General features: G+C 34.2%; 1 protein-coding gene across 1 annotated transcript; it reads left to right on the top strand.

Moving 5' to 3' along the window:
* The first annotated feature begins 3,289 nt into the window (after window positions 1–3,289).
* si:ch211-57i17.5 (usherin) lies at window positions 3,290–10,617 on the top strand. Its single transcript, XM_058756797.1, has 5 exons — window positions 3,290–3,640; window positions 6,774–7,024; window positions 8,450–8,521; window positions 9,790–9,965; window positions 10,047–10,617. The coding sequence occupies exons 1-4, from the start codon at window positions 3,613–3,615 to the stop codon at window positions 9,850–9,852; spliced, it is 414 nt and encodes a 137-aa protein (XP_058612780.1). The 5' UTR covers window positions 3,290–3,612; the 3' UTR covers window positions 9,853–9,965; window positions 10,047–10,617.
* The last annotated feature ends 1,328 nt before the right edge of the window (window positions 10,618–11,945 follow it).

The raw sequence follows: 11,945 nt of genomic DNA, 5'->3' as shown, positions 1-11,945 counted from the left end.
AGCTGCATCACGTTAATTTGTGTTCAAACGCAAAATGTCGAATTATTTATTTGTAGATTATGGAAGTCTGATTGTTTTCTTTTGAAATCAAGTACTGCATGACAAATATAAATAAACATACACAAGCATATATTAGATTTCAAACGCGGAGATTAGTAAATATTCACGTACCGTAAAATAAATAATTACTTTGTGTTAGATATCATGGATCCGGTGTGTTTTGGCTATGCGCCATGGATTTAATAAGAGTATTTTAGGTGCTTACCAGGGAATTCTGGGTAGTTAACTGGTGTAGATCCATCTCAATTTCCTCTCTCAGTGTGTTTCTGTAGGACTTTTTTCTCTGAGAAAGAGAGATCATTGTAATGGCTGTTGTAGCTTTATGTCTATGAATAATCAAGCTAATCGATGCAGATAAATTAGAAGGCTGTCAGATTCTCCACCTGCATAATTTCACAGGCCGTCAGAAACCATCAACACATTAGTGTCTCCTCACTGAGAGACGCCACACGAGTCATTAATGAGGCTAAAAGTTGCTTACACTGGAAGAACCCTGCTAACAGAATGAAAATCCAAGTGTGTGTGTGTGTGTTGAGCTTGCAGGACAGATCCTGCTCTGAATTTATGAGACTATCGCTATATATTTGTAGCTGGATTTTTAAAAAATATATTTTCTGAAGACTTTGAGTTGTGCATGTCTGTTCAAAACTTGCTGCTTTTAACCTTTTTCAGGCCTGGGACCCTGTTTGGACAAAAAGGGACCCTCGTTATGTGTAAAATTGAGTGTTACATTTTAAGCGTGGCTTATAATTACAAATATTACACAATATTAAAGTGTTTACATTATTATGACACTTACAATGCAATAATAATACACTGAGATGGACACTTGTAAAATAACCTTGGTTGAAGTTGATTTTTTATATAATAGTATTTTGCATAAATTTTATAAAATTGAAGTTGATTTTTTAAGTGTATACAGGCCTACACACACACACACACACACATATATATATTTATATACACACACACACACACACACACACACGCACACCGTGAAACCAAAATATTTTCAGACATTTTTCACATTATCACAGTTTATTGGCTATAGTTTAGAAAATGGTAATAAAATATGACAAGAACTCAACTGTGTTAAACTGTGTCGGAACAAATTCATCTTGATAATGTCAGTATGTAAAGAATCAGGTTGAATAGCTATCAGCTGTTAAATTTTAGTACACAATTAGATAATACCAATTTAGGTCAACCAATTACCAAGCAATGCTTAATTTTGTTCAGTTTGTGGTGTAAAAGGTTGCATTAGCAATTAAAGAAAAACACTTAAGCAAAACATGGTCAGGTCAAAGTGTCTGATTCATTTTTGGTCCCACATTTTTATCAATTTAGCTGGTAGTCCACTGTATGAAGAATTTTTGGGAATAATATGTCACAGTTTACTTTATTTTGCTATCCTCACTTACATAAATGAACGATAGTGTCCTGCACCGACTAGTATAAAAAATATTAAAAATTATATCTGGTGTCTGAATAATTGGTTTTACTGCTGCCTATATATAAAATTCAACGCATATCTATATGTATAAATCATTTTAAACACATGAAAATAAGACCCACTTTAGGGTCTCTTGCTAACGTTTTAGCCTAAAAATTACACAGACCTGTGTGTATGTATATATGTATGTATATATATATATATATATATATATATTGTGTGTGTGTGTGTGTGTGTGTGTGTGTGTGTGTGTGATATATAGCCTACACTCAGGATAATGAAGTATGTGTGTCATTTTTAGGCCAAAACTTTAGCAAGAGACCGTAAAGTGGGTCTTATTTTCATGTAATAGTGTAGTGTTTAAAATGATTTATGCGTGTGGATCATTATTTTTACTCGTAAATGGAAAAGCGCTATTCTAAAAGCCGAGCATTGCTGGTTGATTTAGCAAACAGCACCGCTGAGAGGAGAGGAGCTCATATGCGCTGCTTTCTGTCAGGCTGTAAGTGAGTCAGTCTGTGATTAATTACATCTGCAGATGATTTTATCCCGGAGTGCATTAATTCACTAATAAAGCCTCGATGTCTCAAACGCGGCCGGGCGAAACATGAATGCTGAGCAGGGAATTAATGGATTAGCATTTCAGCGTCATGATAAATGAAATCCGCTCGGTTTGATATAGCGAGCGTCTTACATCAGGAACTGACTCATCCAGTGGCCTCATATATCTGATCATATGTCAGCAGATTGATTATGTCTCATGAATATTTCAGTTTAATACTTGATGAAATTACTAGTAAATGTGATTCGTAAACGTTAAGGCAAAATTGTTTTAAAAAATTGTCGAAACGATGATTTGGCTATCTTAATTCTGTATTTCTCTACATCTCTTTATCATCACAAAGACTGCAGACACCTGATGTTTGGCGAAGTTTCTACCGATCGGTTAAACTGCAGATATCTATGATCTCCGCGGTGCGTGCTAATCTGCACTGCCTCTAGTGGTGAAAATACGCCACTACATCAAACCGCATCAAAATATTGCCTTGAAAATATTGTTTTATGTTAGTATTAATACTGTCATCTTGTTTTTGTTATTTAAATTCTAATTAATTTTTATATTTTCATTTTGGTTGAAATTTTAACTTTTTTTTTTATGTAGTTTTTAAGTTTTAGCCTATTATACTTTTTTTTTTTTATTATAGCGGGTTTTTTAAATATATTTTAAATTATAATTAATTTTTACATTTTTCATTTTACTTTTGGCTGAAGTTTTAGTAACTTTTTGTTTTTGCTTTTTTATTTTATTTGTTTGTTCATTTTATTTATTTTTTAGTAATTTTTAGTTTATTTATAGGCTAGTTATTTTAGTACTTTAAACAAAAAACAAAACAAACAAAAAAAAGTGGCCTTGGCAGTTAGCTGAAATTAGCTTTTGTATATTTTATTTTATTTCAGTTATTGTTTATTTCAAATAATGATTTTTTTTTTTTTTTTAGTTAATAACAATAATCCTGTTTAGCATAAATCTAACAGAAGTTGCTGTTGTTGTGACAATTGTGACAACTGTTACATAACTTGTAGATCATTTACAATTACAAAGAAAATTCTACAGGTGATGAATGTGGTGAAATGAAAAGATGTCAGCTCTAAAAAAAATATATATACTGCACATATTAATCTGTGATCTCTCAAAACATCATAAGACCAGTAACAGGGTTTAGAAATCCTGTCTGAGGATGAAAAGTGTGAGTGAGACAGTGTGTAGCAGGTAAAAAAAAGAGTTTGTGTTCACTGGGTCATATCATAATGACACTGTTTTACTGTGGTAACTGATCTCTCTGTCACCTCCTGTTACCATAGAGCTCAGGAGTACAATTACAGCTGCAGAGACACCTTACACACACACACACACACACACACACACACACTTTCTGTCCTTTCCACACTCACCTTGAAGCCACTGCACAGACCAAACGGCTTCACTGAAGAAGTGTTTTCTGAATGTACAGCTGTAAAATGTTTGAGGTCAGCACTTACGGTTGATGTTTGAGGGCCGCGTTTCATGTCACACACACTTCTGGGGTCCCTGAACCCCCATGAGAGGAACCACGGACATAGACACCAGTGAGTAAAACTCCTCCTGTCTCTCTCTGACGTTATTCTTACCGTAATTTTTGTTTTATGACATGCTGTTCATTTGACCTCTGAGTTTGGACAGAGGAGACGTGTGGAGCTTTATCATATGATTTATAGATGTTTCTGTTTGCATCAATGAATAAAACATTTTGCACACGTGCTGTGCGCCATTTGGACTAAAATAAAGAGAAGAAAACGTCAGTCCATTAGATCAAACCTGGTTTCTGCTAGGAAATAAAAAGTAACAATAACTGCAACTTTATATTTTCTTATTTCTCAGAATTCTGATTTTATAACTCACAGTTTAGATTTATTCTTAGATATAATCTCAGATTATATTACAGTTCTGATTTTTCCTAACATTCCTGAGTTTATCTCAGTTCTGAAGTTTATATCTCGCAAACCTGAGTTTATATCTCTTAATTCTGATATTAAATCTCACAGTTCTGACTTTTTTTCCTCTTTGAGATATGAACTTGCAATTGTGATAAAAAAAAGTCACAGTTAGGCCTATCATTTTATTTATTTTATAAAAATTGGCTTTCATATTTAAATGCTAAAAAGCATGATTATGGACAACTATCTAACATCCTCACCTGGAAGAGAGATAGAGAGCAAATGTGTCTCATTACAGAGATCTCTGGCTATGTGAATACTGCTAAGAAAGATCAGGATGGATCCTCTGTGAAACTAGAGAGACGTGACATTCAGCCTCTTATCAGCATTGAATAGAGTACTGCATACACTATAAATCACTTGTGTTCAAGTCTTCCTGGGAAGTTTGTATTTTTGAGTTGGGAAGTCATAATTATAACATCAGATGCGTTAACATCTAACTTCAACAAAATTTTCATCAGTGTTCAGTGCGTGCGTGTGTGGTGTGTGTGTGGTATATCATTATAGTGAACATAGCATAACTGTGACCCTTTGGACCACAAAACCAGTCATAAGGGTCAATTTTTTTCAAATTGAGATTTATATATCATCTGAAAGCTGACCAAATAAGGTCCAATTTGTTAGGATAGGACAATATTTGGCCGAGATACAACTATTTGAAAAAATAATAATCAAAATATTGAGAAAATGACCTTTAAAGTTGTCCTTAGCAATGCATATTACTGATCAAAAATTAAGTTTTAATATATTTACGGTAGGAAATTTACAAAATATCTTCAAGGAACATGATCTTTACTTTATTTTCTAATGATTTTTGGCATAAAAGAAAAATCAATAATTTTGACCCATACAATGTATTGTTGGCTATTGCTACAAATATACCCATGCTAGTTTTGACTACTTATATGACCGTGCTGTTTTGTGGTCCAGGGTCACAATCTGTTAATGTAACTTGGCAAGTTTTATTGCTATATATATATATATATATATATATATACACATAACCCGAATTCCAGAAATGTTGGGACGTTTTTTTAAGTTTGAATAAAATGAAAACTAAAAGAATTTCAAATCACATGAGCAAATATTTTATTCACAATAGAACATAGATAACATAACAAATGTTAAAACTGAGAAATTTTACAATTTTATGCACAAAATGAGCTCAACTCAAATTTGATGCCTGATAAAGGTCTCAAAATAGTTGGGACGGGGGCATGTTTACCGTGGTGTAGCATCTCCTCTTCCTTTCAAAACAGTTTGAAGATGTCTGGGCATCGAGGTTATGAGTTTCTGGAGGTTTGGTGTTGGAATTTGGCCCCGTTCTTGCCTGATATAGGTTTCCAGCTGCTGAAGAGTTTGTGGTCGTCTTTGACGTATTTTTCGTTTAATGATGCACCAAATGTTCTCTATAGGTGAAAGATCTGGACTGCAGGCAGAGCAATTCAGCACCCAGACTCTTCTACTACGAAGCCATGCTGTTGTAATAGCTGCAGTATGTGGTTTTGCATTGTCCTGCTGAAATACACTTCGTCTGGAGGGGAGTATATGTTGCTCTAAAACCTTTTATATACCTTTCAGCATTCATAGTGCCTTCCAAAACATGCAAGCTACCCAAACCGTATGCACTTATGCCCCCCCATACCATCAGAGATGCTGGCTTTTGAACTGAACACTGATGACACGCTGGAAAGTCTCCCTCCTCTTTAGTCCGAAGGACACGGCGTCCGTGATTTCCAACAAGAATGTCAAATTTGGACTCATCTGACCATAGAACACTTTTCCACTTTGAAACAGTCCATTTTAAATGAGCCTTGGCCCACAGGACACGACGGCGCTTCTGGACCATGTTCACATATGGCTTCCTTTCTGCATGATAGAGCTTTAGTTGGCATCTGCAGATGGCACGGCAGATTGTGTTTACCGACAGTGGTTTCTGGAAGTATTCCTGGGCCCATTCAGTAATGTCAATGACAAAATCATGTCGATGAGTGATGGAGTGTCGTCTGAGGGCCTGAAGACCACAGGCATCCAACAAAGGTCTTCGGCCTTGTCCCTTACGCACAGAGATTTCTCCAGTTTCTCTGAATCTTTTGATGATGTTATGCGCTGTAGATGATGAGATTTGCAAAGCCTTTGCAATTTGACGTTGAGGAACGTTGTTTTTAAAGAATTCCACAATCTTTTTACACACTCTTTCACAGATTGGAAATGAGCTCATTTAGTGGATGAGTGTAAAATTTCTGTTATGTTATCTATGTTCTATTGTGAATAAAATATTGGCTCATGTGATTTGAAAGTCTTTTAGTTTTCATTTTATTCAAATTTAAAAAACGTCCCAACATTTCCGAATTCGGGTTGTGTGTATATATATATATATATATATATATATATATATATATATGCTAATTATATATACATATTATTTCAATGTCTTAAAGGAGATACTGATTTTCTCACTAGTAAATTAAACTTTCTTTGTGTGTTGTTCAGCGGATCACTCTCTTTCCTGGCTATAAGTATAATTTTTTTCGCTCATAACTTCTGGAAAGAAATAGCGCAGACACTGAACAAGGCTGAACATTTCCAGTGCGCATGTGTCGAAAGGCTGAACGTTCAGTTGTATGCATGCGCTAAGTGTTCTCGTCATAACGGAAGTATACTTCGTGCTTTCAATCGGATCTAAAGCAGTGCTCTGTTTTGTGTCTCCTGGCTGTGATCTCAGGTGTGGAGCCTCCCACTGCTGCCGGCGGTCAGCTGGGCGCAGGTGCAGGGGGTTTGCCGTTCTACCGTGAGCTGTGGTTCATTGTGCTGATGGCTGGACTCGCGCTATTGCTGTTGGCTCTCATTCTGGCTATAGTTTTACAGAAGGCTCTCAATAAACCGCCGTTCACCCGAGAACGGCCGCCCCTCGTACCAGTGCCGCTCCAGCGCCGCAGCCCGCTGGCCATCTACCCACCCAGCAACTCCTACCTGGTGAGCCCAAAACATCCTTATTTTACACTTTGCAGGTTTCAATAGAATTAGGAAGCGGAAAGATTCAAAATATCCCATATGCCAAAAGTCTGAGGAAATATACAAGGGAGTGTTCACCAGAGCTGGGTGGATTACTTACAAATTGTAATAATCTGTTACTGATTCCAATTTACATGATAAGAATTGTAGTTTCCATTACATTACACTTTTTAGGTAATATAATCAGACTACTTTTAGATTAAGCTAATAAATAATGAAATCATAAAAATGTTAAGTTAAAACAATTTTAAAATGATTAAGATAAAACACTTACTGAAAAATGAAATATTTTATTTGTTTACCTGCATGTCATGTGATCATTAACCAATGTCACAGAACCAATGAATGTGAAAATGTGATACTTCATTATTAAAATATTTATTTTAAAATCTCAGGTGTACTTCAAGTAAATATATTAGGTGAAAGACGTTCAGGTGACAATTTTACAGGTGCATTTTAAAGGTCTGTGTAGCACCTGACTAATGACTGATCTCTGTGTGAAGGTCCAGAAAACCAGAAAAGTTTCTGACTGTACAGCGGTGGGCTATTTTAGAAAGGAAAATTAAAAAGACTCAATAAATTATGAATACATTTTTGTGTAAATAATATCTAATCCATAAAAGTAACTGTAGTCCGATTACGAGTATTTTAATCTAATTACAAGTAGGCCTACTCAATTTTTGGAATCTGATACAATCCAGATTACATGTAATCAGTACTGCCCAGCTCTGGCGTTCACGCCGAACGATTTTTGCATTCCATTTCTTCTCTATGAAAACATGCAATAAATGGACATTTTTGAGCAATTCGCTTGTGTATTTTGCTCACATTCCCATTAAGTTATGTTTTTTTTTTTTATTGTGAACATTAATGGGGAAAGCGAAAAAATTAAAGGAACGTTTCATTTTATTTTGCAAACATTATGAGAACATGTTGAATGTTCTCTGAACGTTCTGAAACAAGTAACAAGTAGTAACATAGGCTACATTTGATGAATGCCTGATGTATTAACAACGTGTTGAGATTACTACTTAAAACTTTGACCAACGTTCTATAAATGTTACTGGAGGAATGTTTGTTTATAACTTTGAAAGAACCTTGTCAGAAGTCAAAGTTCAGAGCTCTAAATTCTCCTAGATTACTCTATTTAAACGTGATAAATTAATTTATTTAAGTGGTAAAATTGCGTTGTGCGACTTACTTTACACTCGCATGTATCGCGTTTATTTAAAAAAAAAAAAAAAATGCTTTTTTTAGGGAATTCTGTTCAATGTCCTGGAATAAATCTTCACCATTTATCTATTTTGTCCTAAATCGATGAGGCTATAACTCCTGAGGGTAAGGTGTTTGTCTGTGCAGTAATAATGACAGGTTTGCTCCTCACAGTTCGACACGGTTCCAGAAACGGTGGGATCTCCGAACACCGTCACACTGAAGGCCTTCACTATGCACATGGAGGTCAGACATTTATTACATTGTCAATTTGTATATTGTTATTCCTTATTTACTTGTTCTATTTTTTAATTCTTCTTTTTATTATCTGTGTTTTTTGTTCTGTCACTGTCATTCTGTTGCACTGTGGAAGCTTCTGTCACGAAAACAAATTCCTCTCATGTGTAAAACATACCTGGTTCTGATTCTATTTACATGCAGCAGCGGCACCTAGTGGAAAAAACCCATCCCAAACATAAGCTGTCTCTGCATATACAGTAATATGTAACAGGAGGTGCAATTTTAATGTACAAAACCCCCCTTTAAATCAGCGTTTTAATATCACAGACATGGTTCTATTGTTTTTGGTAATGTTTTATTAGATTTTATTATTTATATTTTTCATAAGTTTTCATAATTTTTTTTTTTTTGTATTTCCCCCCCAAATATTTCTGTAGTTTTTCTAAATTTTAATTTTAGAATTGTTGCCTTACAAGCTGAAATAAAATAATTAAAAATTAAACTTTATTATATTTTATTCATATTCAGTCAATGTTTATTTTAGGTAAATAAATAAAATAAATTAGGTTTTTTTACTGATTTAGTTTTATTTAACAGTAGCTCTGCTTTAAACAAACATTTATCAAATAAATATAGATCTAAATTAATGTAAATCTAAAATGTAAGCTTTTTAAATTAAAAAAAAAATAGTTATAATATGTGTAATATATCATGAAATGATACATTTGAAACTCCACTTTGAAAAGGAAAAATTAAATGATTTAATAAAGTTTATTTTATTTTATTTCAGTTCATGTTTATTTTAATTCAGGTAATGGAAAAATATTTTTATGGATTTAGTTTTAGTTAAGGATAAATTTAGTTTATAACCATGCTTTAAGCATATTTATAAAATAAATACTACATCTAAATGAGCAGAAATCTAAAACTTAGATTTTTTTACATTTTGAAATATTAATATAGTTGTAAATGCAGTGCTTTATTTTACAAGTTCTGTCAGATGTTGCTCTAAAAGTTGTTTGAAGAATTGCTGAAGCCTCTCCTCACACTCTCAGAAATAAAGGTACAAAAGTTGTCACTGGGGCGGTAACTTTTCAAAAGGTACACTTTTGTACCTATTAGGTTCAAATATGTACACTTTAACTACTAATATGTACCTTTAAGGTACCAAAATGGACCCTTTAGGTACAAACATGTACCTTTTGAAAAGGTACCGCCCCAGTGACAGCTTTTGTACCTTTATTTCTGAGAGTGCATGTTCTTGTGTTGTTCAGGAGGTGATTGAGAGTAAAGTGATGGAGGACGATTGTTCTGCTGACGGTGAGGGGGTTTGGTGACAGTCTCAGGTCTGTACACACAAAACCCTTTACATCGCAGCGTCAGCCAGCTCATCGACAAGAAAGATGAGGAATCATGGGAGCCGCACTTCAGACGCCTCGACAGCGGCCTGGTGAGAACATCACTTACTTCTGCTGGACAAATGCTTTTTCTTCTGAAATATGATTTTGATAATCTGTCATATGTTCATCAGTTTGAAGGTGAGGAGTTTGTGGACACCATCAAAGGCTTCAGCACAGTCAGGAAGGAACACACCATGTTCACCGACACCAACCTTTGACCTTCACCGTGACCGTTGACCCTCATCTCACGTCATCAGCACTTTCTCCAAACATCATCTCAGAACTGAGGGGAAAATGAACTGAGCTGTTTTATTGAATTCAGAACCGCTCTGGGACTCTATGGACTCGTACCTGGAGGAAACTGGATTATACAGCAGACAAAAAAAAAAAAGTTCACACCAATATATGAATATATGAATAATGCTTTATGAGGGCAAACAAGCATTGTTTAACTTTAGCTTAGAAAACCTCAACTTCTTTGCTCAACTTCTTTGCTTTTGCTTTTTTATTTGAAAAAAGTGTAATTTTATGATGAATGTAATGTTTAAGCAATAAGCACAAGACCCTACTTCATAATAAAGATATTAAACATAAAACTTTTCATTAAAACGTATTATGTTAAAAGTCACAATCCATAACATTTACGCAGAAGTTAATATTTGGTCTCTGCTTAGTCAAGGACTTCAGCAGTTTTGTAGTAATAAATAAAATAATACGTTTTTTTTTTTTTCAAAACAACTTGTTTTCAAGGGCTGGATTCGTGAAACATTAAGAATGAAATTCTTAACTGCTATTACTTTTTAACAATATTTTGAATTCTGAAAATACTTAAGGCAAGACTACAGCCAATGCTATTGCTTTTCATGCACTGATCAATGTTGACATGTTTCAGACAAATGGAAAGAAAATATCCCAGAGAAAGTGTTTATTACATTTGATCTATTTGCATATGTAGATTTCATACATTTTCAATACATAGCTTTAAAGGCTGCGAGTTTTGTTCTGGTGAAAATGTTTTTTATTTTTTTTTTATTTCTTATATTGGTTGTTGACAAACAAGAATTTTCAACCTGGCATTCAGATTTCTCTTCTGGAAATGTATGCATTTCTGGAAACTAGTGCATTTTTAAATTAGATAACGCCATACTAGATCACTCTACCACTAGATCATTTGCAAATTTAAAAAGATTGTTAAAAAAAGTCCATGTACTTTGATTAATCAGCTGAGGAAATATGGTGATTTTCATTAGTTACATTTTTTTTAAATGATGTCTTGCCTTAAGAAAAAAAGATGATTCTTAAGACAAAATTAATGAACAAATGTATTAGTTACCATGTGTGCAGGGATGGGCAGTATTTCAAATACATATATTTAAAATACAAAATACTATTTTGTATTTAAATAGCTTTGAAAAAAATCAAATGTATTTTCTATTTAAAGACATTTAATCTTAGTATTATTGTATTTTCAAAATACATAAAATACTTTTTTTGCCAATCAACCTCTTTATTAGACTGCTGATTTCCTGTATCAGCTAGTTCAGACATGCCACTGTCAGGATTCCTGTAAGCAAATAAGGAATAATACAGCTTTTGTGTGCTATCAAAATATCCTACTTCCAGTTTACAAGTCCTGATTACAAGCTTGTCGCATTCAAGTGCTTTGCTGTCGGACTGAATAGGAATCGTGGAGGACGCCAAGTTTCCTGGGAAAATCTTATTGAAGCCAAAATCGTAGATATTCAAGATATTTAATTTAGAATTTTGAACAACTATATAAACATTCACAGTGCTATCGTTATAGTTAGCTTGTTGACGATTCTGGATTTTCAGTCAAATTCATGCTGTTTTGCTGTGTATAAAACATACAAAATGCTTGAAAAGGTTATTGCACTGCTATGTGCATGACTTTAACATTAAAACAAGGTGATCTTGATTCTGTGAGAAAAAAAGCATACCTGTCCCAGCAGCAAATGTTTTCCCCGCCACCATATTTAAAGTTTATGGCCTGCACAACTCAGAAACTTGGG

This window comes from Onychostoma macrolepis, chromosome 20 (genome assembly GCF_012432095.1).
Source record: "Onychostoma macrolepis isolate SWU-2019 chromosome 20, ASM1243209v1, whole genome shotgun sequence".
Classification (NCBI taxonomy): domain Eukaryota; kingdom Metazoa; phylum Chordata; class Actinopteri; order Cypriniformes; family Cyprinidae; genus Onychostoma; species Onychostoma macrolepis.
Note: the sequence above shows the minus strand (reverse complement) of the source record. Positions and strands in the feature narration are given on the sequence as shown.

What these genes read in the sequence shown, in the direction of transcription:
- si:ch211-57i17.5 (XM_058756797.1), top strand. Translation starts at nt 3,613, where the DNA reads ATGAGAGGAACCACGGACATAGACACCA. An exon ending in AACCACGGACATAGACACCA is followed by an intron (nt 3,641 to 6,773) that starts GTGAGTAAAACT and finishes CTGTGATCTCAG; the next exon opens with GTGTGGAGCCTCCCACTGCT. An exon ending in CCTTCACTATGCACATGGAG is followed by an intron (nt 8,522 to 9,789) that starts GTCAGACATTTA and finishes TGTGTTGTTCAG; the next exon opens with GAGGTGATTGAGAGTAAAGT.